Source organism: Molossus molossus, unplaced genomic scaffold (genome assembly GCF_014108415.1).
Source record: "Molossus molossus isolate mMolMol1 unplaced genomic scaffold, mMolMol1.p scaffold_m16_p_4, whole genome shotgun sequence".
Lineage (NCBI taxonomy): Eukaryota > Metazoa > Chordata > Mammalia > Chiroptera > Molossidae > Molossus > Molossus molossus.
Window position 1 is genome coordinate 110,637,213 of NW_023425377.1, and position 26,716 is coordinate 110,663,928.

The following is a 26,716-nucleotide window of genomic DNA, read 5'->3' on the forward strand; positions in this document are numbered from 1 at the left end:
TTTAGGACAGAATACGGAATCAATAAAAATAGCTTTTGGCTTATTTTATTCAATGTATTTGAAATAATCATTCACACATTTAACCTATCCTTAAAAATAGGCACTATGTATTTTAGTATAATCCCATTCATATACAATACAAACCCTTTACATATTCACACTTAGGTAAGGGCACAGGAAAAAAAGCATGAAGCATGAAACACATTAAATGCAAACACTGATAACCTTTGGGAACATAATGTGAAGGGAGATCGTAGCTTTTATTCCATACATTTCTGTATATTTCAAATTTTCACAATAAACACATATTTATAGATTACATTAACTTTTAAAAGGCCTAATAGGGCCCTGTTATGCTTGCTGTCCATTTTGCAGAGCAATCAAAGCTATTGTTTCAAGCAGCTCCAAAAGTTTGTTCCATAATTTCTAATTTCCCCCTCTATTTTGCTTGTCCCATTAATTTATTTAGTGAACTCTTTCCCTCACTTGTAGCATGTTAGTTCCAGGTCATTGCATTAGTATCACTGAAAGTGGTTTCATACAGGTTCCCATTGCTCAAACTGGGGAACTTGGACTTGGATACATTTTTAGAACTCTTGCTTTATATTAGCCAAAACTAAAAAAGAAAGTCAGATTTATATAATGTCCTCTATATTCAAACTTAGAAATGAACTTTTTTTTTTCTCACTCAAGGATATTTTTCCATTGATTTTTTTTGATAGTGGAAGGGAGGAAGAAAGACACATCCAGGATATTTTTCCATTGATTCTTTCTTTTGATAGTGGGAGGGAGGGCAGGAGAGAGGCACATTGATTAGGTTGCCTCCTACACGACCCTAACTGGTGCCAGGGATTGAACCGGCAATCCAGGTATGTGCCCTTGACCAGGAATCAAACCTGCAACCATCCGTCTGCAGGCTAAGTAAGCTCTAACAGCTCAGCCAAACCAGCCAAGGCAGCAATGAATACATTTTCGTATCAAAGGATACTTTGTATTGCTATCTGGGGACTTATTTGCATTAATGTTGCCTTTGGGTAAGTGGCTTACAGTCCTTGGCTACCCATGAGAAATCTGTGGAAATTAAAAAATATATAAATGCTTAGGCATCAACTTGAAAGATTCTGAGCCTGTACTTTTACAGGAATCAAGCGTTCTTTATTTCACAATGCTTTTTTCTAATCTTCATCAGTGATTATATAAATGTATGTTTAAATAACTATTCATTACCTTGAGAGTTAATTACAGAATATAGAATCTTATAGAATGCTAAAACGGAATAAATCAAAGTAAAGTTAGGGCGTTTTCTTGTTGGTGCTGGGGGGTACTGAAAAGATTTTTTATAAAGATATTCAAAAGCACCAAAAATTGTAAACAATGGTTAAATTGGTAATAGCCATTTTTTGACAGTGGTGTTTTGTGGTAGATGGTCTTCCTTTGAAAGTTTAAACACACTGATAATATAGTGCAAAGACTGAAAACAAATATAATCCTAAAGTTTATTTATCAAATTTCATCAGTGGAATCTTTGACTGGCTTTTAAAATAGGGGCAGTTCATTATATTGGCATACTTGGCAAACTATATAAGTACAGAAACCTTTTTCAAGACTTTAAAGGGGGCAACACTGGTCAGCATTTGGTACATGAATAGATCTATTGAAAATCTTCCCATACATCATGAAAATTTGGAGGTAATTAGTATAGCTTAAAATGTGTTCATTTTAGAATGATACGCACAAAAAGGGCCTTATCAGGAACAGAAAAGTGGCATTTTTTGTGTTCAGACTGCAATTTACAACACAACTGGCTTATGTTACATTAAGTAAGTTATACGTCAGGCTCTAGAGTATGTGGGACATCAAACCTGGTTCAAGTTTCATATGACAAAAATCCCAATAAATGTTTTTAATAAATTGCTTATCAATATTCTCAGATTCAGTCTAATCATCCAAGAAAAAGTAGTTTCCACTCTTCTTTTGTTCTACATCCTAAAAAATAAGAGAAGCAATAAAAATCAACACCATTCTATATGTAGGGGTAGACTTTCACTTACAGTATTATTTTTTTTCTACATTTATTTTTATTTCAGATGTCCCTCCCCCTGCCCCATTGACACCCACCCCCCAACCTTCACAGTATTATTGTCTGTGTCCACTGGTGATGCATATATGCATATAAGGTCTTTGGTTTATCTCTTTCCGCTCCCCACACCCCCTTCTCTCTGAGGTTTGTCAGTCTGTTCCCTCCTTTCATGTCTCTGGGTCAATTCTGTTCATTATATTCCACAAATAAGTGAGATCATATGGTATTTGTCTTTCTCTGACTGGCTTATTTTTTTTAGCATAATCTCCAGGTCCCTCCATGTCATCTCGAAGGATGAGAGATCTCTTACAGCTGCATAGTCTTCCATTGTGTAAATGTACCACAACTTTTTTTATCCACTCATCTGATGGACACTTGTACTGTTTCCAGATCTTAGCAATTGTAAATAGTGCTGCTATGAACACAGGGGTACATATATTCTTTCTGATTGGTGTTTCAGGCTTCTTAGTGGGATCACTGGGGTAAATGGCAGTTCAATTTTTAATTTTTTTGAGGAAACACCATAGTGTTTTCCATAGTGGCTGCACCAGTCTGCATTCCCACCAGCAGTGTACTAGAGTCCCCTTTTCTCCACACCCTCGCCAGCTCTTGCTGTTTGATGATTTGTTGATAGCAGCCACTTAACAGTATTATTTAGCGGTGTTTAAAATTGTACAACTTCCTCTGCACTCATGTCTACTTCTGTATATTCCTGGGTCCACTACCTGAAGGCAAGATCACTATCTCTGCTCCCTAACTCTACTACGGAACACCTCTCTTGGTTCACTTCATGCAAAGCCCGTTTACATAAAATGCCTTACTTACAAAATGTTGCTATATAAATTACTGTTTCCAGTAAAACTATTAAATTCATTTTCTTCATTTTAACTTTAAGTTCCTGGTACAAAAGGTCTATATTGTCAGTTTGAGAACTGCCTATGTCAGTTTGAGAACTGCCTATTACACAAAACATAAAAAATTTCCCCAGTATGTTTACTGACTGCAGTAATGATTCATCTACTTATGTGCCTAGCTGCTCCCTTAGTAGGGTTAAGGTATGACTGAGATGAGTAGGCAGAGAGAACAGAACCATAAATTTCTGGGAAAAAAAAAAATGACAGTACCAAGTATTCAATAAAAAGGGAAAAAATAATAAATTTTAAAAATATATAAAAGTAAAACAAAAAAGTGTTCATAATACTTCAGAAGAAATTCTTAGGAAAATTAAGCTTTGCACAATAAGTGTTCTAGAACTTAGATCTTTTCTGCGTAATGTTTTCCAAAACTGAGAAAACTCTTTACTTTTAAGTCAGAATTTGTCATTTCATCCTCCTGGCCAGTGAGTAACACGTTATTATGAACAGAACAGAGTGAAGGCTGGAGGCAACATGATGTGGACGGGGACGTCCTCTCTGCCTTCTAGGAACTCATGGTTTAGCCGCAGAGCTAGCAGAGTACAGAACAGTAAAATCTAGTGAATGCTTCGGTGTGATGTATAATATACTTCTAAATTTTCTAAAATATTAAGTATGATAGCCAGAAGACCATGAAATGTAAGCAGCATGTTAAGGAGGCACTGCAGGGGAAATAAAAACAAATCTTTTAGAGTTTATTCACTCTTTATTGAGTGACCCAGACATTGCCTTCTAAAAACAGTATTTCAGATACTATATCAAGAGTAGGGTGCACAATTATTTTAGGTACTACTAAGAAAGAAAAACTGCCAATTAAACTGACAAAACATTTTATCATTGTTTAGAATGTTATGCTCATTGCAGGAGCTTGTTTAGACTCAAACTATACATTTTAATTACACCGCTCCTGTGCGCACACAAGAAAAACGTGTGAGAAGCTGGGTAAGGCACTCTCAAACACTTGTTTCGGGGTGACTCAGGGCACTCTTTCTGCAGGCACTTGGACGGCAGTTACAGGTGGCAAGGCACCACGTGGAGACATGAGAGCTCTGCCGGGGCCGGGCAGCAGTGCTGCCTGTAAAACCAAGTATGCCGTCGGGTACTGAAAGGTGAAATGCAGCCCTGGCCTGTTTGGCTCAGTGGTTGGGTCATCAGCCTGTGGACCAGAGAGTCCTGGGTTCGGTTCCCGCTAAGGGCACATGTCTTGGTTGCAGTTTGGCCCTGGCCCTGGCCCTGGCCGGGGTCATGTGGGTGGTGGCCACTTGATGTCTCTCTCTCACATGGATGTTGCTCTCTCTCTCCCTCCCGCTCTATCTGAAGATAAATGCAAGAATGTCCTCAGATGAGGATTAAAAAAAAAAAAAAGGTGAAAAGCATGACTCTTGGAACTACTGAAATGTAGTACAGATTTTAATGAAACAGTCTTTCAATTTGAAAGGTGCCTTTAGATTATTTACATTGACGAGTTATCCATGATTTCAAATAGTTTTTCTACATACCTTGATGGAATTGAGTTTGTTTATTCTTGGCCTATAGTTATTTGGATCTCTTCTGAATGTAATTTCAAGCTGAGATAAAAATTTATTCATGCCAGCCAAAAGGGTTTGAGGACTAGAAGAAAAATAAGATCAATTGTGATTAAATTTTACCGCTCAAATTTAACTATTTTTTTGGGATAAAAAGAGTATTAAGAACCACTGTTCCCTCTAATTTCCCAATCATAAGTCATCTGGATAGCAGTATAACCACAGCATATTATATACTCTATGTTCAGAAATGTCTTTGCATGGGCTATAATAGTTTGGCTATAATATTTTTATGCAAAACCATAGTTTAACATGTTTCTGATCTGGAAAAAGAAACATTTAAGAAGAAAGTACTACTTTAGAAAAACAAAAGATCATTAATTAGGAAATTATGGAATTTCAAATCTGACATTTTTAGAAGAGAATTTAATAGAAAAGGTAATATTTATTAGGCAGGCACTGGAGGGAATATATACAATGTAATGGTTTTTAGTCATAAGAACTTCTAAAATTTCTACGCTTTATTGTCTTACATCATGCTAAGTCACATCATACATGTGGAACGTTTTAAGCATTTTATAAACATAAAAACAGGATAATTATTTGAATAAATAAGCTTTATATGGCCTAAGAATTTCTCTAATTCTCAAAGGAATATGTAATTTTCAGTAATTGATGTACAAATTAAAAATGAGAATAAAGAAATTCTGGGCAGCTCAGTAAAGTACTTATATTTCTTAGATGAATTATTCAAATAGCAACTCCATTCCTCCCTAATATCAGAAAACATGTTGGAGTCACATGAAATTATTGTTTTTATAGGTCAAAAATGGTTGAGTATAGTAATTTCATATGATTCAACCTAATGTAAGGTTTTAGCACTAGATGTTTAAGAAATCTCAAACAGATTTGCATGTTAGGCTTCTCTACATTACAAATACCCCCAAGCCAGTAAGGAAAAGCATGATAGCAAAAAGGGGAAACAGTAAAATCATTATCAGTTCGGGTTCTATATGAGCTTTACCACTAGCACTGTTAAGTTGGGCAAACATATAACCTATGTGGATCTTACTTATCTATTGTATATGACACCTATGGTTTTCAAGGTTAAAACAAATCCAAATAATGCAGATAAAAGTTAATCTAAATGAAAAGGTGAGGGGCCCAGAACTCCATATGCTTATCCCCCAGGGCCAGGAGTTCTATACTATAGTATGAAAACAATTCTACCAGGTCCCACCTAGTATTCCATATGAATAATCTTGGAAGTTACAGAATAACCTCTAGAATTTATGGCTATTTCTTTCCCTCTTAAAAATTAAAATGGTATGACTCCCCTGGCCGGCCAGCTGTTGGATGGAGCATCATCTTGCACACCAAAAGGGTTGCAGGTTCAATCCCTTGTCAGGGGCGCATGGGAGGCAACCTACGGATGTTCTCTCTCACATCATTATTTCTCTGTCCTTCTCTCCCTTCTCCTCTGTCTAAAAATCAGTAAAAAAACATATCCTCAGGTGAGGATTAAAAAAAAATTTAAAGTGGTAGTATGAATAATGTTTATAAGTTTATTAGAAAATTTTAAATAACTTTCTAATTGTTAGAAGTTATAATTAGATTTTTTTTTTTTTTTTAATGTAGGGCCTTTTTTTTTGGTATGTGCCCCTAGCGGGACCCAAACCCGGAGTCTCTGGTCCACAGGCCGATGCTCCAACTATTGAGCCAAACCGGCCAGGGCTAATTAGATTGTTTTAGAAAGTAGTTTTACCTGTTTGCAACTGTGTTCTTAGATGGAACACCATCAAAAACAATGACTCGATCTGCTAGATAGGTAGCCATGATGAAGTCATGTTCCACAACAAAGGCCGTCTTCTTAGCATGAAGAATAAAACTAAAACAATTTCAAAATATTTTATTATAGTTTATATCATCAAATATTCGATGCTTTATTAAGCACAGTTGTATGCCAGTACACGTAATCAAAAGAAGTACTCTTATGAGTAGATCATTACCGTTTCACAACTCGAGCTGCCATCAATCTTTGCTCAGAATCCAAATATGCAGACGGTTCATCAATTAAATAGACATCAGCAGGTTTGCCCAAACAAAGAGCTAAAGCTACTCGCTGCAGTTCACCACCAGATAATGTCTGCACCTATTTGGAGAAGTTTAGCAAACCATTTAGAGACATCCAGTTTAAAATACTAAAATAACAAAAAAATTAGAGTACCTCTTGATCAATGATGTTTTCAATTTGCAGAGGCTTCATTACATCCGTCACAAATTGTGGATGAGTGTAAGCATCTCGTATCTTTTCATGTAGTAATTGTCGAACACTTCCCTGTTTTTAATGGAAAAATATTGAAATTTTATTTCAGTACAGAACTACTCTAATTATGGATTGTAACGAATTTAAGTTCCAGAGCTAAACTATATCAATTTGCCACCAGCAGATATTGATAATGTTTTTATGTTTATGTCATCTATGGCATGTTTTGAAAAATTGAATTCAAAACCCATAATGTCCAATAAGTTTAAAAAAAAAAAAAGCATTATTTTTGAAATTCGAAAGAAGTAAATGATGAACGTTTCAGAGAATTTGAGAATAGGACTAATTCTCAAGGTCAACGTGGGTGTCAAGTAACCTTAGTAATCAGTACAAACACAAACTGATAGGGTCGAGTTTTAAGATGCCTCCTACTTGTTATTTCAGGAGAGGTCTGGGTTTGAGAACTTAAAAGGTGAGTTTATAGAAAATATCAGTGATGAAATTTTTATTATAACCTAAGCCATCTCAAATAGACCTAAGTGAGTGTTGAGGGACTGAGTACGGATACTACAGTCAAGAGGTTTATTACAACACCTGCAGAAACCAGAGGAGATTAACTTCATGTTTTCAAGGTTTGTCCATATTGTAACAGGTATTAGTATGTTATTTCTCTTCATGGCCAAATAACATTAAATTTTATGGATATACAGTGTTTATCCATTCATCAGTTGATGGACATTTGGGTTGTTTTCCACATTTTGGCCATTATGAATAATGCATTTGTGTGCAAGTTCTTGTGTTGAGATAGTCTTCTTTTCTCTTGGGTATAAAATATCTAGGAGTGGAAATGCTGTTTCATTACCAGCAATGTGTGAGGTACCGCATCTCCACATCTCACCAATACTTACTCTTTTTTATTTAAGTCATCCAGTGGATGTGAAGTGGTTATTACACTGTAGTTTAGATTTGCAGTTCCCTAATGACTAATGATGCTGAGCATCTTTTAATGTACTCACTGAACATTTATATATGTTCTTTGGAAAATGTCTATTCAAATCCATTGCCCATTTTTAAAATGAGCTGTAAGAGTTCTTCATATATTCTGAATGAGTACCTTATTAGATATGTGATTTGCAAATACTGTGTCCCATCCTGTGGGCGGCCTTTTCACTTTCTTGATGGTGGTGTTTGCAGCATAAAACACTTTGTTTGTTTGAATTTTTTATCCTCACCCAAGGATATTTTTCTATTTATCTTCCCACACAACCCTAACTGGGGCCCAGGAAGAACCACAGAGGTATGTGCCCTTGACCAAATCGAACCCATCACTCTTTGGTCTGCGGGCCGACGCTCTAACCACTGAGCAAAACCAGCCAGGGCACACTTTTGATTTTCAAAGATTCCTTTTGGGAAAAGATGCCTATCAGATTTTATTTATTTATTTATTTTCCTCACCCAAGGACATATTTTTGTTTTGTTTTTTGTTCAGATAGAGTGGGAGGGCGAGAGAGGGAGAGAGAGAAAGAGAGAAACATTGATGTGAAAGGGACAGATTGAATGGTTGCCACCAGCATGACCCAACCAGAGCCAGGGACAAACTGTAACCAAGGTACATGCCCTTAGCAGGAACCAAACCTAGGCCTCTCTGGACCGCAGCCCGACGATCTAACCACTGAGCCAAACCGGCCAGGGCTTTTTTTTTTTAAAAAAGGGGCACTCATATTTATTTATTTTTATCCTCACCTGAGGACATTTTTCCATATTTTGTTCAGATTGAGTGGGAGGGAGAGAGAAAGAGAAACATCGAGATGAAAGGGACACATCGAGTGGCTGCCACCCGCATGACCTAACCAGGGCCAGGGACAAATTGCAACCAAGGTACTGTACGTGCCCTTAGCAGGAACCGAACCCGGGTCTCTCTGGACCGCAGGCCAAAGCTCTAACTGCTGAGTCAAACTGGCCAGGGCGCCTATCAGATTTTAAAAGCATTTTCCTAGTAGTAGAAATGAATCAAGGAGTCTAGTCTTAATACCTTGTTTTTATCCTCACCTGAGGAGATATATATATATATATATATATATATATATATATATATGTATATATATATATATATATTTTTGCATTTATCTTTGGATAGAGCGGGAGGGAGAGGGAGGAAGAAAGAGAGAGAAACACTGAAGTGAGAGAGACACATTGAATGGCTGCCACCGCATGACAGCAACCAGGACCGGGGACGAACTGCAACCGAGGTACGTGCCCTTAGCGGAAATCGAACCCAGGACTCCCTGGTCAGAGGGCCTACGCTCTAACCACTGAGAAACCCAGCCAGGGCTTAATACCTGCTTTAGACAGTTTTTGATAAAACTGTACAGAAACTAATTCGGAGAATTTTGATTCTTTTGATAGTACAAGATTAGTTATAGGTATATATATATATATAAACTTTAATAACCAAATAACAGGATAACTCACAGTTGATTTGGGACTGATTTTCTGTGGCTTATAACTGACATTTAGAACTGGTACTTCTCCTGCAAAATAATACAAAGAAATAAGACACTGAAAACTGCCCAGATCTTTCAAGTTAACCATGTGGGACAAAAAGGAATCAAGATTACAACAGTACCTCCTTCATCAGGTTTCAGTCTTCCAGCAAGCATTCTGATAAATGTCGTTTTACCAGTACCTGGCAACACAATATACAACAAATTGACTTGAAAGATGCTTCACATTTAGAGTAAATCACCATGCACTACTCGGTTTTAATTGAGAAATTAGTTTAAGGATATACACTGACACTATTGAATTCTGAAGGTTGTGCAGACAAATATACTTTCATGGTTCATCTTTCAAGTATCATTCTAAACTAATTAGAAGGAATATAAACTAGTTAAAGCTTAAAATGACTATTTTAATAAATGACAGGCCTATAAAGTATAAGACTACTTTTTAAAAGACTTTAGCTAAAATGTCAATGCACACAATTTATTAAGATAGTATTGTTATGATTGATACCATTATTATAAGGTCCATTTACATGAAATATTTAAGTAAATTGCAACCCAGTTAAAAATCCTCCATTTAATAAATGGTTGCTGATACACTGCAACAATTCTCATAAAAAAGTTTTCTTCTACAGTTTTATAAGCTCTAACTGTATAATTCAAAAAAATGTTTTTAAGCCATGAAAGCAATAGCAGATACTGGGTACTCAAATTCATCGCATATTATGTTTATGATGGCAACCTAACATTAAAAAATTCTGGTAATGTAACTATTTACAAAGGTAGACTAATTTGAATTTAAAATAAGAAAATCAAAGAAAGAGTGCAAGGAAATTTAAAACTTGTTTGCTTCTGAATTACCAATATTCTTTCCTTCCTAGTCAGTATCATATGTGAATAAATGCCCTATCAATTTATACATAAAAAAAGGATTTAAAGCCCTGGCTAGTTTGGCTCAGCAGTTTAGAGTGTCAGCCTGCAGTCCAGAGAGAGACCCTGGTTTGGTTCCTGCTAAGGGCACGTACCTCAGTTGCAGTTTGTTCCCGGCCCTGGTTGGGTTGTGTGGGTGGCAGCCACTCGATGTGTCTCTCTCACGTCGATGTTTCTCTCTCTCTCCCTCCCACTCTATCTGAACAAAAAATGGGCAAATGTCCTCGGATGAGGATAAAAAAAAAAAGGATTTAAAAAATCTTGTTTAGCCCTGGCCAGTTTGGCTCAACGGTTAGAGCACTGGCCTGTGGTCCAGAGAGACCCGGGTTCAGTTCCCGCTAAGGGCACGTGCCTTGGTTGCAGTTTGTCCCCGGCCCTGGTTGGGTTGTGCAGGAGACAGCCACTCGATGTGTACCTTTCACGTTGATGTTTCTCTTTTTCTCTTTCCCTCCCACTCTATCTGAACAAAAAATGGAAAAGTGTCCTTCGGTGAGATAAAAAAAAATCTTATTTATACTGAAGGTTATGAAACAAAATAAGAAATATGAACTTGATTAAATCATACAATGTCACAAAATGTGAAGTACACTGAGAAATGTGTGGATTCAATCCGAGTCAAAGTTTTTCATGGAGTAGTTAAAACTAAGTTACCAGGTAAACAGAACAGACATTTAAATATCACAAATTTAGAAAAACTTACCATTTTCCCCCAACATCACCATGATTTCAGAATCTGTAAACTCTCCAGCGACAATTGCTAGCTCAAACTCTCCCATCTTTTTCCTCATTCCAGGATATTTATACATACACATTTTTTTAACTTCTTCTTCATTTGCTGTCTCAGCCACTTTAAAAACAAGTGATGCATCTCTGAATCTCAAATTTTCTGTTGGAACGTAACCATCCAAAAAAATGTTTATACCTGTTGAAAAGTCATTGACAATAAATTAGTAAAGAAATTAAAAGACTAAGACTTTTTCTACAGCAAGAAATTATTATTACAAAAAAGCTCAAACCCCAGGCTCTCTTGGGAGCACTGTAAGCATAGACTTTAATTTTCTGTGGATTTATGATAACATGCAGTGACAACATAGTGTTTTATGTATCTAGTAAAAGTTTAAATAATTCATGCATATACATGTACCTATGTATATATATGATGCCATTTCTGCTGTCAAAAATCACAATTTTTCTCTAAAAATGAATAGTAAAAGTGGAATGTTTTCATAGATTGACATAAAATAATATAAATACTTTTAGGGATAATTTTTAAAATAAACAAATTCTAAGTATTCATTTTCACATGAACTATAATCATACTATGAAGTTATAATTTACTGCATTTTTCCCTGATTATTTTTTCAGGTTTGTAAGAAATTTATAATAATGAACTTAATTTGTCATTTTCTGGCTTCACTGCAGACAGTTAAACAGCATTATCTAAAAGGTTTTAAAAGCTGAAAATAAGTTAACATATTATACATGGGAATCCCTCCATACACAAGTTGTTCAGATTTGTAATGACAGACTCAGAGAACTGAAAAAGTGAATTATTCGGAAAACAAAAGATCTATTTTTCAGTGTTTCCTATATATAAGAGAAGAAAGATAAAGACAGTAGCTGAAGTTCTGGAAGGTCTTGAAACAAAGTCTAAGAATGTTACTCGTTTATCTGGAATTTAGAGCCACATCAGATCAGAGGGCCTGTATGCTCAGCCTAAATATAGGTGGTGGTCAATAAAAATATGCAGACAGAACAAATGAATAGATACTTATTCTGCCAAACACAGCATTTTAAAAAATCTTAAACTATTTAAAACTATAAATGTGAGGTTAAAATAAATCAAAACAAAAAATTAAATAAAAACATAAAACTTGAAGCAAAGGAACCCTAGTGGCCATTTAGCCCACGTGCATAATTTATCAGGTAAGGAAATAAGACTCAGAGAGTAAGGGACTTGGAACAAAACATTAATAAGTAAGCCTTTACATTCCTACTGCAATGTTTGTCTTACCGCCTTCATAGTTTTAAGAGAGCTTTCATATATAATGCGTTGATTTCAGTTTATTAAATGAAAGCAGAAAGATTAAGTGGTTTGTTATTTGAATTGTTTTAACAGATAAGGCACATTAAAAACCTCACCAGGAACTAGTTCTTCAATGGCATTTATAACTAGAACTGGAATGAGTGACTGCAGATATCCACATCATCAACAAGAGTCCAGAAATATTACTACTATATGGCATAGAGTAGGTACTCAATAAATACTGGCTAATTGAGGCAGATAAAACAAATAATTTCTGATATCATCTCTTTAAGACTACTGGAAAGAAAACTGAGAAGTTTTGTTAAGTTCTTCCTTAAAATATGCATCTATCTCAAAATACAAGAAGTGGTGACAAATATTTCCCCACATCTTAAATTAAAATATTTATGAACGTTTTAATGCATTAAAAAAGCTACCACTGCCTTTTTACGCAAATGTATAATGCAATAGACACGTCTTTTTCCAAAAGTGTCTTAGGTATCGCAAAAACTATCACTTATAGATTATGGTATTTTTTCAAGATATGGACTAAATATCTTAAGGTGTTCTAGATTGTCAGCTTAAGGCATAGCCAAAGAGAAGAAATACAAAGTAAAAGTGAGGAAGCAGTGGAAGGAAATGGGAAAGAGAAGGAAAAAGGCATACCAGATGGGGAGTGTACTGCTATTTTCAGGAGCCACTTAGTGGTAGGCTAGGGCTTACTTTTGTCTAACTTGCTTAGGTAGGGAAGAGCATGGAAAAGAGAGGCCATAGAGTCCCTCTTTCCTGAAAGTGGAAGAAATACATAAAAATATACTTACTAAGCTATTTACTAAACCTTTAGTCAATAAATTGTAATATTTAGGCAGCCCTAGTTCTAAAAACTTAGGATAGATAACATACACTTGAAACAAGATAAGCACTAAATGAATTTTAAGAGTTTCATTATTGGTGCTGGCCTGTCATAGATGAAGTTGAAGATGATATATAATACAATGATTCTACAGAAGCTAAAATATAAAAACGTTTAATATAATTTCAAGAAAACAGTAAAATTGATAGAGCATTTCTACCTACACCAACAGAAAACTGATGAATATAACCATATATATTGTATATGTTCTGTTGAGTGATTAAATTCCATGAGACCAGAGTTTTAGAAAAATATTAGACTGATAGTAACTACTTAATATCCACAATACATTTTCTAAGCATTAGAGTAAAGGGAATACAGCATTGTGAAAAGTTTTGCAAGTTACCTTCTCTTACACTAAAAGGCATAGTGACAACACCATAAGCACTTGGTACGCCATATAAACAGCAGATGAAGTCAGAGAGATAATCTAATACACTTAGATCGTGCTCCACCACAATGATATATCTGAAAATTAATACAGATTTAAAATGTAACATCATACATAAGATAAAGTTAAAATTATATTTAATTATAACTGCTACATAACTTTTTTTCTTTACCACAATGTAAATTTCAGGAAATGTAAAATATATATATTTTAATTCCTCACCTGAGGATATTTTCCTATTTATCATTAGATAGAGTGGGATGGAGGGAGAAAGAGAGACAGAAAGAAACATTGATGTGATAGAGACACATTGACTGGTTGCCTCCTGCACGACCCGACCAGGGCTGGGGACAAACCGCAACCGAGGTATGTGCCCCTGACCGGAATCAAACCCATGACTCATTGGTCCGCGGGCTGACGCTCTAACTGCTGAGCCAAACCGAACAGGGCAAAAAAGATAAATTTTAAAAAAATTAAGTGTTAAGCCCTGGCCGGTTTGGCTCAGCGGTTAGAGCGTCGGCTTTCGGTCCTGAGAGACCTGGGTTCGGTTCCCGCTAAGGACACGTACCTTGGTTGCAGTTTGTCCCCGGCTCTGGTCACTCGTCCGGGTGGCAGCCACTCGATGTGTTCCTTTCACATCGATGTTTCTCTCTCTCGCTCTTTTCCTCTCTCTCCCTCCCACTCTACCTGAACAAAAAATGGAAAAATGTCCTCTGGTGAGGATAAAAAAAATAATAATAATAAGTGTTAAGACCATATTAAAATCATAAACTATTACTTTAAATAAGACTCTATCAATGTTCATATTTCAAATTGATACCCTAAACTAAAAAGAACGTTAGCATGACAGTTTATGGATATAAGAAATTTGTTTTACTAATAAACTTTACAAAGTAGAAAAAATTAATAGATTTAAGGTACTATTTTTACTTCATTTATATAGGACCCACTGAAAAGCGAATCTTTCATTATTTCCTAAACAATCCACTTTGCCATTTGTGTCTCAGGGGTTTTCTATCTCCTAAAAGGTCTCCTGCCTAAATCCTCACCTGTTGAAACCCTGCCTACCACCTCAAATCCTAACTTCTGTAGGAACACCCTACACCCTTATAGTCAAATGAATTGTCTTTCCCTCATTCTGGAACCCTTGTCACTCTGATCCAATACTTGAACTCTGAGTACTCCCACAACTTGCCCCCTAACACCTTGAAAGCAGGCTGCAACCTGCATCTCTATGATCTTCAGTCTTGTGCTATATATCAAACAGATGTTTAAAAAAGTTGTTGAATGACAAGATGAGGATTTGGACTTGTGTTAATTGGCAATGGGGAAATGGCAGGTTCTTAAGCAGCACTGTCCAGCAGAACTTTCCCTGATCATGGAATGTTTTATCTATGTTGTCCCACATGGCAGCAAGTAACTACACGGAATGTGCAGCACTTAGAATGTAACTGATCTGGTTAAAGAAATCAATTCTTAATTTCAATTAAAATAAAAATAGCATAGCATACTTTCAGAATTAAAAAGTTATGAAAATAACCCCCACCCCAAAAAGATAATGAAAAACATCATTTCAAGATTAATCTGGTAAGAACCAGAGACTTTTTAAAAGGAAGCTGGCACAGTCACCTAGGTGTCAGGTAGTAAAAGTAGGATGAAAAAAAAGGGGGCAAGGTTAATAGGAAAAGGAAATATTACTGAGCGAGTAATCATCCTGCCTTGTGTCTGTTGGCAATGCTCCATTGTCTGAAATAATTCTTTATTTTTTCCATTAAAATCTTCAAGGCCCAGTATAAGGCAGCATAGTATTATTTAGTGGCTTTTAATTTACTTTAAAAACAAAAACAGGCAAAACTTCCTGCTTTCCCTACATTCAAATGGAACTTATGCAAAAGTTCAATTATAAAAAAATTTAGGAGTCACTCTAGTTTCTCAGAGTTTGGGAAGAAACAAAAATCTGCAGCATAGCCCTGGCCGGTTTGGCTCAGCGGTTAGAGCGTCGGCCTGTGGTCTAGAGAGACCCAGGTTCGGTTCCTGCTAAGGGCATGTACCTCGGTTGCAGTTTGTCCCCGGCCCTGGTTGGTCGTGTGGGTGGCAGCCACTCGATGTGTCCCTTTCTTGTCGATGTTTCTCTCTCTCTCTCTCTCTCTCTCTCTTCCTCTCTCTCCCTCCCACTCTATCTGTACAAAAAATGGAAAAATGTCCTCGGGCGAGGATTAAAAAAAAAAAAAATTCAGTTTTGCCCTGGCCGGTTTGGCTCAACGGTTAGAGCGACGGCCTGCGGTCCTGAGAGACCTGGGTTCGGTTCCTGCTAAGGGCGCGTACCTCGGTTGCAGTTTGTCCCCGGCCCTGGTTGGTTGTGCGGGTGGCAGCCACTCGATGTGTTCCTTTCACATCGATGTTTCTCTCTCTCTCTCTCTCTGTTCCTCTCTCTTCCTCCCACTCTACCTGAACAAAAAATGGTAAAATGTCCTCGGGTGAGGAAAAAAAAAAAAAAAAAAATCTGCAGCATAATGAGAAATCTATGCTGTGAAAATTTATACCCTACAATTAATTTTGGTTTACCTGTTGGTTTTTAATCTTACTGAAGATGTTAAAGGACAAATACTAGAGAATCTTTTGGATTATTTTTCCTTTCTCCAATTCAGCCTCTCCCAAATCTTTGTAAAGCATGAAAGATTGAACATGTGCCTTGACATACTATAGAATTTCAGGATGCAGATATACTTCTTATAACCTTTTATTAATTTATCACTACAGAGAGATTATTCTAATCCTATACCGAAGAACTAGCACATTTGTGCAAACATCTAATTCAACCATTGTCTTCACTTTGTCAACCTAATTTGTTTTGATGTGTTATTCTATTACAATTAAGGTTATTGTCCTCTGATATAGGACTGCACTGATTTGCCTTAATATTTACAAATTGAGATACATGTCACCTGGTTGTAAATCACTATCCTTTTCATTCTCCTTTTTATTATGGTTAGGCCATTACCTGATATATAAAAAAAAATTATGTGCGAAGGCAGATTATTTATGACTTGCATTTCATTATAATACAGGGGTATAACAATATTTTATAAAAAGGAGCTAGGGTTTAGAACTATTGGTTTGATTGCTTGTGTAACTTCTTTACCAGACTGTGAAGTCCTTGAATACTGGGACTGCATTTCATACTCTTGCATTCCCCAAAGAGTCTAGCATAATGCCCAGGCTATGTACAAGGTAAAAATTACAGCTACTATTTGGCCCAACTAAGATTGTTTCTTTATTGTTAATATTCTAACTTGGAATATTACTACGAGGCTCAAATGAGGAAATGGATTTTAAAAGGAATTTACAAAAGCACTGCATAGCCCTGCCCAGTTTTGCTCAGCGGTTAGAGCATTGGCCCGCAGTCCAGAGAGACCCAGGTTTGGTTCCCACTAAGGGCGCATGCCTCAGCTGCAGTTTGTCCCTGGCCCTGGCTGGGTCATGCGGGAGACAGCCACTCAATGTGTCTTTCATGTTGATGTTGCTCTCTCTCTCTCTTCCTCTCTCTCCCTCCCACTCTATCTGAACAAAAAAATGGAAAAATGTCCTCAGATGAGGATTAAAAAAAAAAAAGGCACCACATAAATACAGGGTGTTGTGATTACTTAACAGAGGTTAAGAATTCTTGTGCTCAATAAGATCCTAAACAACTGGAACTATTCTGGTGATCCTGATGTTCTAAACTTTGTGTGTTTTGAGTGACATATCCATGTGAGGATCTGGCGAGAGCTAAGGCTCTGCTTCCTAGAAATCTGTTCATACATACCAGATTTACAGATTATTTCAGAGTATTCATAGTTCCTTGGAAAAAGGTATAGCAGTAAATGAATCTTGCAGCACCTATGTTCTAAATAGAGGAAGGTAAATTCAAGTGGTAGCTCCAAATAACCAAGACGGAAAACATGTACACATAAGCTACTGATGGCCCTAGTGTTTAACTGTAGAAGTCTGTATAACTCCCCAAATGAAATAACACAGGCATATAGCAAATCTGTACTTACCTATCTGGATTTATTAGAGATCGGATAGTAATAGCAGCCTTTAAACGCTGCTTGACATCTAGGTAACTAGAAGGTTCATCAAACATGAAACTATGAAAAAGAAAAGCAAATATAATTTGAAAGACAAAGAAATAATTCTACCTTGCACATTATTTTAAAGCACCACAATATAGTTTATGTTTGAACAACAAAAATCTCCTTATCCTAACGAGGAATCCACCCTGAAATGGTAAAAACTTCTGTATTTTGTTCAGAAGTAGAAGAAATTACGAAAAGCTAGACTGCATACTGAATATAGGGAGATACTCCCAAGACAAGGCTACTTGCTTATGAAAAATATTCTGATATAGTCCGAAGTAAACCAGAGAGCTTTTCTCTTGAATAGCTAAAATCAGCTGTATTCAAGCAAATCGTTTCTGGAATAGAGGGCAGTGCACAGGGTTCTAGACTACTCTGGGAGAAGAGCTAGCCTGCTTCCGATGCCAGAGGAGAAGCGTGGAAGACGGGCACAGTTAAGGACCTGGGAGAAGAGAGGCACTGGAAGGTAGGAAGGAAACTTGCCCTCTTTGCTCTCACACGGCAGGCCATCCTGATCAGAGTAACCTAAAAGACCTCATATTCTACTTGAGCTATTTAAAAAAACTTGCTGGCTTTGTTGGAGAGCTTAAGCGTTAAAATATATTCTTCTTATGTACAAAGATAGTTAAATAGTAAACAACCTCCTTCATATTAAAAAGCTCTGGACCCCATCAGTTATAAAGCTCGCATCTGAATCAGGAGGCATGGGTAGTGGATGCACACTGCCTCGACCTCTCACCTCGAAATTAGTCTTAGATACTATTTGGATTAATTTCTCTCAAACCCACTGCTTCAATAGCAGTGTTACAAATAAATGCTCTAAAATAAGGATTGAGACTTAAAAAAAGGTGTAAGGTAACCTACATATCAGCTTTCTGTATGCAAACAACAGCACAAGCAAATCTCTGCAGCTCTCCTCCTGAGAGATCTTCCACGTTTCGTTCTTTTAGATGGGTTAAATCTGCAAAGAACAAAAAGGCATTGTGTTTAATGTTATGTGCTTTATTTTACCTCTGCTAAGCAAAATGTATATTGCAGGTCTTTCTGGGTTTGAATATTTGAGTTGAAAATTGTGCAACAAAAAGTAAAGATGACAACTACCAGAGATTTTTCCCATTTATTTCAGTAATCCATATGAAGACATTTATTTTATAATTTAAGTTTAAGGCCTATTAAAACACATACACAAAATACACACTTACCAAGCTGTTGACACACAATTGCTTGTGTCTTTGTTTCATCTTTTCGGTCCAAAATAGACCCCACTGTCCCCTGTCATAATATACCAAAAATATCTATTACTGTTTTCCTCTAATATCAAAGTTAAGTTCAACATTAAAATTCCTTCAATATTTCCTTTAATTTGATATATTTTTCATACCTCCATTGATACCTGTAAAACATAAAATCCTCCTAAAAAAGCAACTGACGTCTTGGCCAATGGCTCAATGGTTAGAGCGCTGGCCTGTGCACTGAAGGGAGGCAGGTTCAATCCCCAGCCCCAGTCGGGATGCATGCAGGAGGCAACAAATCGATGTGTCTCTCTCACATCGATGTTTCTCTCCCTTACCCACACTTCCTTCCCTCCCTTCCACTCTTTCTAAAAATCAATGGAAAAAAATATCCTTGGGTGAGGATTAACAGAAAACAAACCAACAAACAAAGCAACTGACCTTTGCAGCCTTGGGAATCTGGTCTACATACTGAGGTTTGATAATAGCTTTTAGGTCATCTTCTAGAATCTTGGTAAAGTAATTTTGCAATTCAGATCCACGAAAGTAAGTCAAAATTTCTTGCCAATCAGGTGGGTCCTAGAAATACACGTATAATTATCCAATCTTAATTTAATAATATAATAGCAAAGAAAATGACTTCTACAAAATAGAACACGTGTCCAAATAGAATACTTTTGGCTTCTAACTTAATCTTAAGATTGAGGATTTAATTTCAAATCCAGGCATACCAACTCATAAGTTTAACAAAGCTCAAAATAATCAGTTAAGTAGCATCAATAGATTTTAATTCAAAATGAAGGAATTTCATTTATATCTAGTTTCTGAGCATTAATTCCATAAATAATATTGAAATAACTTTAAAAAAAAATCACACATACACTCTCCTTCTAAGTCTCACAAAACTGACCCAAGATATTCATTTTTATGAAGTGGTAATACATACATCGTACTTTCCAAGGTTTGGCTTTTGCTTTCCTGCTAAAATTTTTAAAGCAGTTGACTTTCCAATACCATTAGTTCCAACTAATCCTAAAACTTCACCTGGACGAGGGATAGGCAACCTGTCAAAAGTATACAAAAATAATAAAACTCAAACTTAGGTAGAAAAAGGTACATAATATCAGAATGACATACTTTTAATACACTTGCACTCCACACACATTCATTAAGCTAAGAGATATATGCCAGATATTATTGGCTATTAGCAAAAAACCCAGCCAAGATGAACTTAAACTGTTAATTGTTAGAGATGCATCTATGACAATATTACTCCAAGTTTTATTTATTCAATTTTCATTCAAAGTCCATCCTAAAGTAACAATTCTTCTTTGCATATAAGGCTCAATTTTAATGTAGAACAAAAATGCTTTGGTAAAAAAATATCATAGCAGGTGCAACCTCACACTGTTGTGTTTTTATGCCTGCCACTTACTTACAAGGAGAGAAGTACCACATCAACCAGAAATACTCCACTTCATTCTCCCTGCTGCAGGAGCCTCTTTAAAGCTGGCAGGTTGAGAAATACCTTTTTATTAGTTAAATCTAGACTTTCAGATTCAAAATATTAGTGTTCAGCAGAATAAAAACCTCAAAAGACTCCTGTAATTTAACAATATATGTCCAAGTTCAGAGTAATATTCTCTGTAGATCATGAGATTAATAGATAAATAAAATCAGGACAAGTTTCCTTAAAAGTCATTTTGGGAATACAGGTATTATTAACAATAGTGATTCTCAACCCCAGTTAAATATCAGAATCATCTGAGAACTTTTAGAACTTCCTGAGGTCCAGACTTTTCATCCAGAGATAGGATGTAATTCAACTGGGCTGAAACCTGGGCATTAGTAATTTTGAAAAGATCCCCAGGTAATTCTAATGTTAGCCAGAATAAATGACTATATACAGTATGATTCTGAATGATGTTACAATATTGTATTTCGCTTTAATGCATAGATAATACATTTTCCAGTTTTGCATTTCTCTGAAAATTCCAAATGTATTTTACTTTCGACTGAAGTAAAGAGAAATGTTAACTTGAAAATATACCTGTGAAGTTTGAAGGCATTGGCACAATATCGATGTGTTGTTTCTTTTTCCAAGTTGCTTGGTAAGTTGACAATTGATAAGGCTCCAAAGGGGCATTTCTGTTATTTAAAGTAAAGAATTAATTTTGTGTTAATTTTTAGAAGTATACACATGACTAAAATGGAGAGATTAAAAATTTTTTTTTTCTTTATTGATTTGAGAGGAAGGAGAGACAGAAACATAGATGAGAGAGAACAAAGACTGGCCAACCCCTAGATGCCCCCCCACTGGGGATCGGGCCCACAACCTGGGCATGTGCCCTGACCGGAAATCGAACCAGTGACCTCTTGGTGCATGGGTCGATGCTCAACCACTGAGCCACACTGGCTGCGTGAGAGATTAAGAATTTTTTATAAGTAATCTTTTGAAGGTAGAGCTGCACAAAGATGTAAAATATTTTTCATTTCCTTTTCTTATTTACTTAAAAATTAAGTTCCTTGAAGGATCATATCGACTAATTTTGCATCACCCTTAGTGACTGTCATAATCTTAGACATTTAATGTGAATTTAATAATTACTGAAAAGCTTTATAAAACTTGGAGGTTCTGTTTCTTTTTTTACATTGTTAGATAAGATAAAACATGGTTACTGAGTACCATACAACTGCATACTCAGCCTATGATAGTCCTTCTCTCTACTTCCTTCTCCCTGACTTTGTATGCATCTGTTTCTACCTTGTAAAGTCCTTCAGTCATGCACTGTACCCGTTTTGGTCTACTTATGTCCCAACAACAGCTAGCATAACATCTGCACAGAGCAAGGATTAATGTCTTTCTGCTGTGATTTTTACCCATCCCGTATGAAAAAGATGCTTCCTATTTCAACAGAGTAAATTCACACTGAAAAAGGCTTACTCACAGAAAAACTTATTCAAATAACAGTTGACTATCAATCAGATAAATGTCTATGGAACAAGAAAGGCAAGAACTATGGGTCATTTAAAAGTAGTAATGTGGAAAAAAAAAATAGTAGTGATGTGGCTAGAAAAATTTATCAGAAGTACAGATAACTTAAAAAAGGTACATCCCAAAGAGTATAACCTCACATTTGAGATCTCTGGCAGAACTATTCAGTGAGCTCAGGGACCAATTTGAAAAGTCTCTGTATATAAAGATTTTAGTCAACTCCCATTTTATAAGAACATAGATTGGGAAAAAACCAAAAACTTTTATTTTCTAACAAAGTAATTACTACCCTCTAACCAAAACTATTCTTTACATGAGATATTTTTCTACCAATCACATTACCCTCATTTAAAGAATTCTTTTTATTCCATCAATGTATATAAAATGCTTACAAGCTGCAAGTAATTTAAACTTCTTGAAATCTAGAAGGAAAAAAATATCCACACTGTTCATATATGAGGTGCATTATAAGAATCTTAGTTTTCAAAGGGTATATACTACCCCCACCCCAAACAGACTCATCACATTACTATCTTTTAAGCCACTAAAGTGCATACCCCAAATATTGGAAAGTCATTTTTCTATAGCAGTGAAAAAAGAAAATAAAGTTATTTCTTCATAGAATTAGAAATATATTGTTCGGCCCGGCTGGTGTGGCTCAGTGGTTGAGTGTCAACTCATGCATCAGGAGGTCGCCAGTTTGATTCCTGGTCAGGTCATATGCCCAGGTTGTGGGCCCAATCCCCAGGGGGGCAGGTGGGAGGCGGCCAATCAGTGTTCTCTCTCATCGATGTTTCTCTCTCTCTCTCTCTCTCTCTCTCTCTCTCTCTCTCTCTCTCTCTCCCCCCTCTCCCTCTCCCTTCCTCCTTCTCTAAAAGCAATAAAAAAAAAAAAAAGTTTTTTAAAAAATATTGTTCAAAATCAGATATTCAGCACCCAGAACATTGGTATATGAGAGATTAGTAAGTGTTTGCTGGAAGAAATGTTTCCTGCTTATATTTTCAAAATAAGGAAAAATGCTTTCAGGTACCAAAATCTTTCTAGATATTTAACTAAGAATTCAGAAACCAATGCAAAATACACATAAGCCTTATTAGAATGAGTAACAGGGTGGGAGGTATTCGTACTCTGGTAAAGGTCTTTTCTAAAATATACTGTCTACAAATAAAAACACCTAAATAAGAACTTCATGAACTGGCTAATAAATATCGTTCATGAATTTAAGTTTGAAATTCATCATTCTTAAGTCAAAAGCCCTAATCAAACTATTCAATGCAATAAAAACTAATTGTTAATGCTTTGAAAAATTACACTATTGGAAAAATCCAACAATAGAAGAATGTATAATACAGCAGAAAAAGCATTTAAATATTAGGTTATACTGACCAATTTTGGCTATGTGAACTTCTATTTGAAAGATATAAATTTAAAATTAAATACAGACTTGAAAAAAATATAATATAATTCATACTTTTTGTATTCACTGTTTCAAAAGTTCTAGTGAAGACACTGCTGGAGCATGTTCTTCACATAAAATGGTGGGAAAAAAAGAATTCATTTTGGTTGGAAATGGCTTTACAAAATTGAATATGGTGAGGATAACTCTGAAATACAATTTTGGCTTAATTAAAAAGCAACAATATTAGATTACCAATATAAGCACTAAATTTATATTCTTTATTCATCGCTCTATCTTTAAAAACAATTATAATATATACAGAATGTTCAGATTTCATTTTAGGGTCACAACTTTGATTCAATAAAATATCACTTACCTTAATACAAATACCACAACCAATACAAAGAGTTTCAGAAATCCAAGCTATTTTGCTCTGGGGTGTAACCTCAATGCATAATTTTCCTGGCAAAAGAAAAGATATTTTTATGAGGCAAGAGGGAGATGACTGTAATATGTTTATTTTGTTTAATTTACTACTGGGGAAGAAAATATGCTAGTAAAATTGTGACAGATCCTAAAAGTTTTATTTTTAAGCTGACTGACCTAAATGTTTAATTCATAGAACATGTCTTAGAAATGGTAATGTATACCAGAGAAAAGAATGAAATATGTTAGCTAGATCAGTGAAGCTCTAAAAAGGTAAGTAGTCATTAGTTTTGTCATACAGACAAAATTAACTTGGCATTTAAACAGGGATATTAACAATGGAATTTCTGAACAGCATGGTAGACTATAACAGATGACATCTAAAGTCTCTTACGATTCAATAAGCCTGTATCTCAGTAATACATTTAAAGTTACAATTACTTTAACATAGTTCTTAAGACCACCAATAATTCATTAATTCGAAATTGCTGTAAATTTATTTAATCTTGAAAATATAACAAAATCTTATAAACAGTCATTCTTATTAAGCTCTGTAAGGTGAGAGTATCATCAAATACAAACATATTGGCAGCCAGTCCTTTCTCCATGTCTTAGAGTAATTACAGGATTTTGTAGAACAGCAAGAATCTCAGTAAACTCTGGTTTGATTTTATATTCAATAAACTTTTAAAAATGTTGATACTAATATATTATTCTATAATTTAAAAGACAACCAAAATCATATGGTCATAAAGCAATAAAATATTCAGAACAAAATCTGGTCTTCTCTTCATAGTTCAAAGAAACTAACGGCTAAAGCCTAGAGAACTCTGAAGCCAATTTATTCCTTTTATAATCTCTTATCCTTAAATGATCCATGGGCCCAGCCGGTGTAGCTCAGCAGCTGAGCATCGACCCATGCACCAAGAGGTCGCCGGTTCGATTCCCGGTCAGGGCACATGCCCAGGCTCTGGGCCCGATCCCCAGTGGGAGGTATGTAGGAGGCGGCCAATCCATGTTCTCTCTCATCGATGTTTCTGTTTCTCTCTCTCTAATATCAATAAAGAAAATAAATTTTAAAAAATAAAAAATAAAAAAAATAAATGATCCATGGAACAGCTTACCCATTCGAACCACAGGGCAACTCTTTTTGCACTCTTGCCGACATTTCTTAGGTTTACATTTGTCATGGTTGACTATAGAAATTCTTGTTAACTTATCTGCCATAATTCTAGGTAGGAATATCCAGCTCTTCTATTAAAGAAAAATTAACAAAATTATGATATAATCAATGCAATTAATTGAGAAATAAGTCAGGCATAAAAGTTAGATAGGAGGGCAGAAATTATCACTATATTCAGAAATGATTATCTGGAACCAGTTAAAAAAAACTAGTAAAAGTAATAAAATAATTTAGTAAGGTTGGGAAAATAGAAAATTTACATATATACCATTAATAAAAAATATATATAAAGAAGGAAAAAATACCATCTTCAATAGTCATAAAAAAACAAATGATCCAGGAATCAACTTAACAAGATATATACAAATATGAGGCAACTTGCAAAATACCCTTGACAAACATGTCTTAGTTTTTACAATAGAGAATAGTTTACACTAGAGATTTCAACCTTCCCCAAATTTATACATTTAATCCAACCTCAAGGGGGAAAAATTATCCAAAACAAATTTAGAGCTCTTATGCAAAAAGAAAAGTAGTAACAGCCAAGAAAATAAAAAAAAAAAGAGCAAGGGGATGGGTGAACCTTCACTTGGCAGACGGAAAAACAAGATATGAGGCCTCAGCGATGAATATTGATACCAGTGTATGAATACAGAACAGAAACACCTGACATGACAATTAATAACATGTTTCCTCCCTTCCTCAAACTAAGCATTACTTCACGTCTTATCCATCTGACTAGAATGACAACTACTGATGAAAATGGCAATTCTTAAGGTTCTGACCACCATGTTGATAAAGTAGAAAAACTAAAACTGCATTTCTCTGGAAATCCGCAATATGGACAAGATGAATTTCATGCTAACAGCACTGAAAAGAAAAGGAAACCAAGTAACTAAGTATTGACTGCTCACTTTTAAAGCTTTATAAGTCTTGATATTTAACAGTGCCACCAATTACACAGCTAAGGTCACAGGGAACTTAAAAATCTTTTATAATATTGGACTTAAAGACAGACTTAAATTGAACTTAATTTTCTCAGAATGGTAATTAAAGTAATTAAGTTCAAAAAATACAATAATACTCCAGTTTTTTCCAATATGTAACGAAAGAACTGGAAGCCAAAATACTATTTATTGGCAAAGACATTCTATTGGGTTTTTCTATCATGACTGTGATCCTCAATCTTATTTTTTTTTGACAGACTGCTTCCCCTTGTAGACCTCTCAAGTATTTTTCACACACCCCAATATCATTAGACCTGGAAGGGGATAAGAGATCCTGCCCCTAGGTGCTACTCCCAGACTATTATTCTCTCTCCCTTCTCACTAAAAAATGTCAGTTTTTGTCATTTACTTTTATCATTTACTGACCATCAGTTCACTCACTCCCACTCTGAGGATTTCGGACTTTGGCTAGCTTTCACCCTCTTTTACAACTCCTGTCGTAATTCTTGGTTCAGTATGTTCATAGATGAATCTTCTGTTAATAGCCCATCCTCTCAGTTCATTAACTCCCCTCCTCCAATGATCTTGTCTTTCAACCTACCACAGCCACTCATTCCTTTGATCAAACCCTGGACCAATAACTGCAAATCCTTCAATAGCCTCCATTACAAATACTCCGTTCACCAACCACCACTCTTATTTTTCAGCTCACCTCTCTCATACGCAACAATCCAACCCTTTGAATCCCCCATTTCTTAGACCTACTATCACTATCTCTTGACTCTTCCACATTTCTACTTTTCCTCAGCTCTTTGTAGTTTCATTTCCCTCCGTACCCAGCTACAATTCCATTGTCCATCATTTAC

The 26,716-nt window shown here is 35.7% G+C and overlaps 1 protein-coding gene across 1 annotated transcript in view; it reads right to left on the minus strand.

Annotated features, from left to right (window-relative positions):
• Nucleotides 1-857: 857 nt before the first annotated feature.
• Nucleotides 858-26,716, minus strand: part of ABCE1 (ATP binding cassette subfamily E member 1) — a 29,403-nt gene continuing 3,544 nt past the window's right edge. Inside the window, exons 2-18 of the mRNA XM_036241266.1 lie at nucleotides 24,845-24,974; nucleotides 23,671-23,756; nucleotides 20,951-21,048; nucleotides 19,847-19,964; nucleotides 19,342-19,479; nucleotides 18,871-18,940; nucleotides 18,533-18,629; nucleotides 17,591-17,680; nucleotides 13,506-13,627; nucleotides 10,921-11,142; nucleotides 9,413-9,472; nucleotides 9,259-9,317; nucleotides 6,748-6,858; nucleotides 6,530-6,672; nucleotides 6,286-6,408; nucleotides 4,494-4,605; nucleotides 858-1,986 (exon numbers count right to left, since the gene is read on the minus strand). Coding sequence (XP_036097159.1) covers nucleotides 1,939-1,986; nucleotides 4,494-4,605; nucleotides 6,286-6,408; nucleotides 6,530-6,672; nucleotides 6,748-6,858; nucleotides 9,259-9,317; nucleotides 9,413-9,472; nucleotides 10,921-11,142; nucleotides 13,506-13,627; nucleotides 17,591-17,680; nucleotides 18,533-18,629; nucleotides 18,871-18,940; nucleotides 19,342-19,479; nucleotides 19,847-19,964; nucleotides 20,951-21,048; nucleotides 23,671-23,756; nucleotides 24,845-24,947 — 1,800 coding nt within the window. The 5' untranslated portion in view covers nucleotides 24,948-24,974 and the 3' untranslated portion in view covers nucleotides 858-1,938. The remainder of the gene's footprint in view (nucleotides 1,987-4,493; nucleotides 4,606-6,285; nucleotides 6,409-6,529; nucleotides 6,673-6,747; nucleotides 6,859-9,258; nucleotides 9,318-9,412; nucleotides 9,473-10,920; nucleotides 11,143-13,505; nucleotides 13,628-17,590; nucleotides 17,681-18,532; nucleotides 18,630-18,870; nucleotides 18,941-19,341; nucleotides 19,480-19,846; nucleotides 19,965-20,950; nucleotides 21,049-23,670; nucleotides 23,757-24,844; nucleotides 24,975-26,716) is intronic.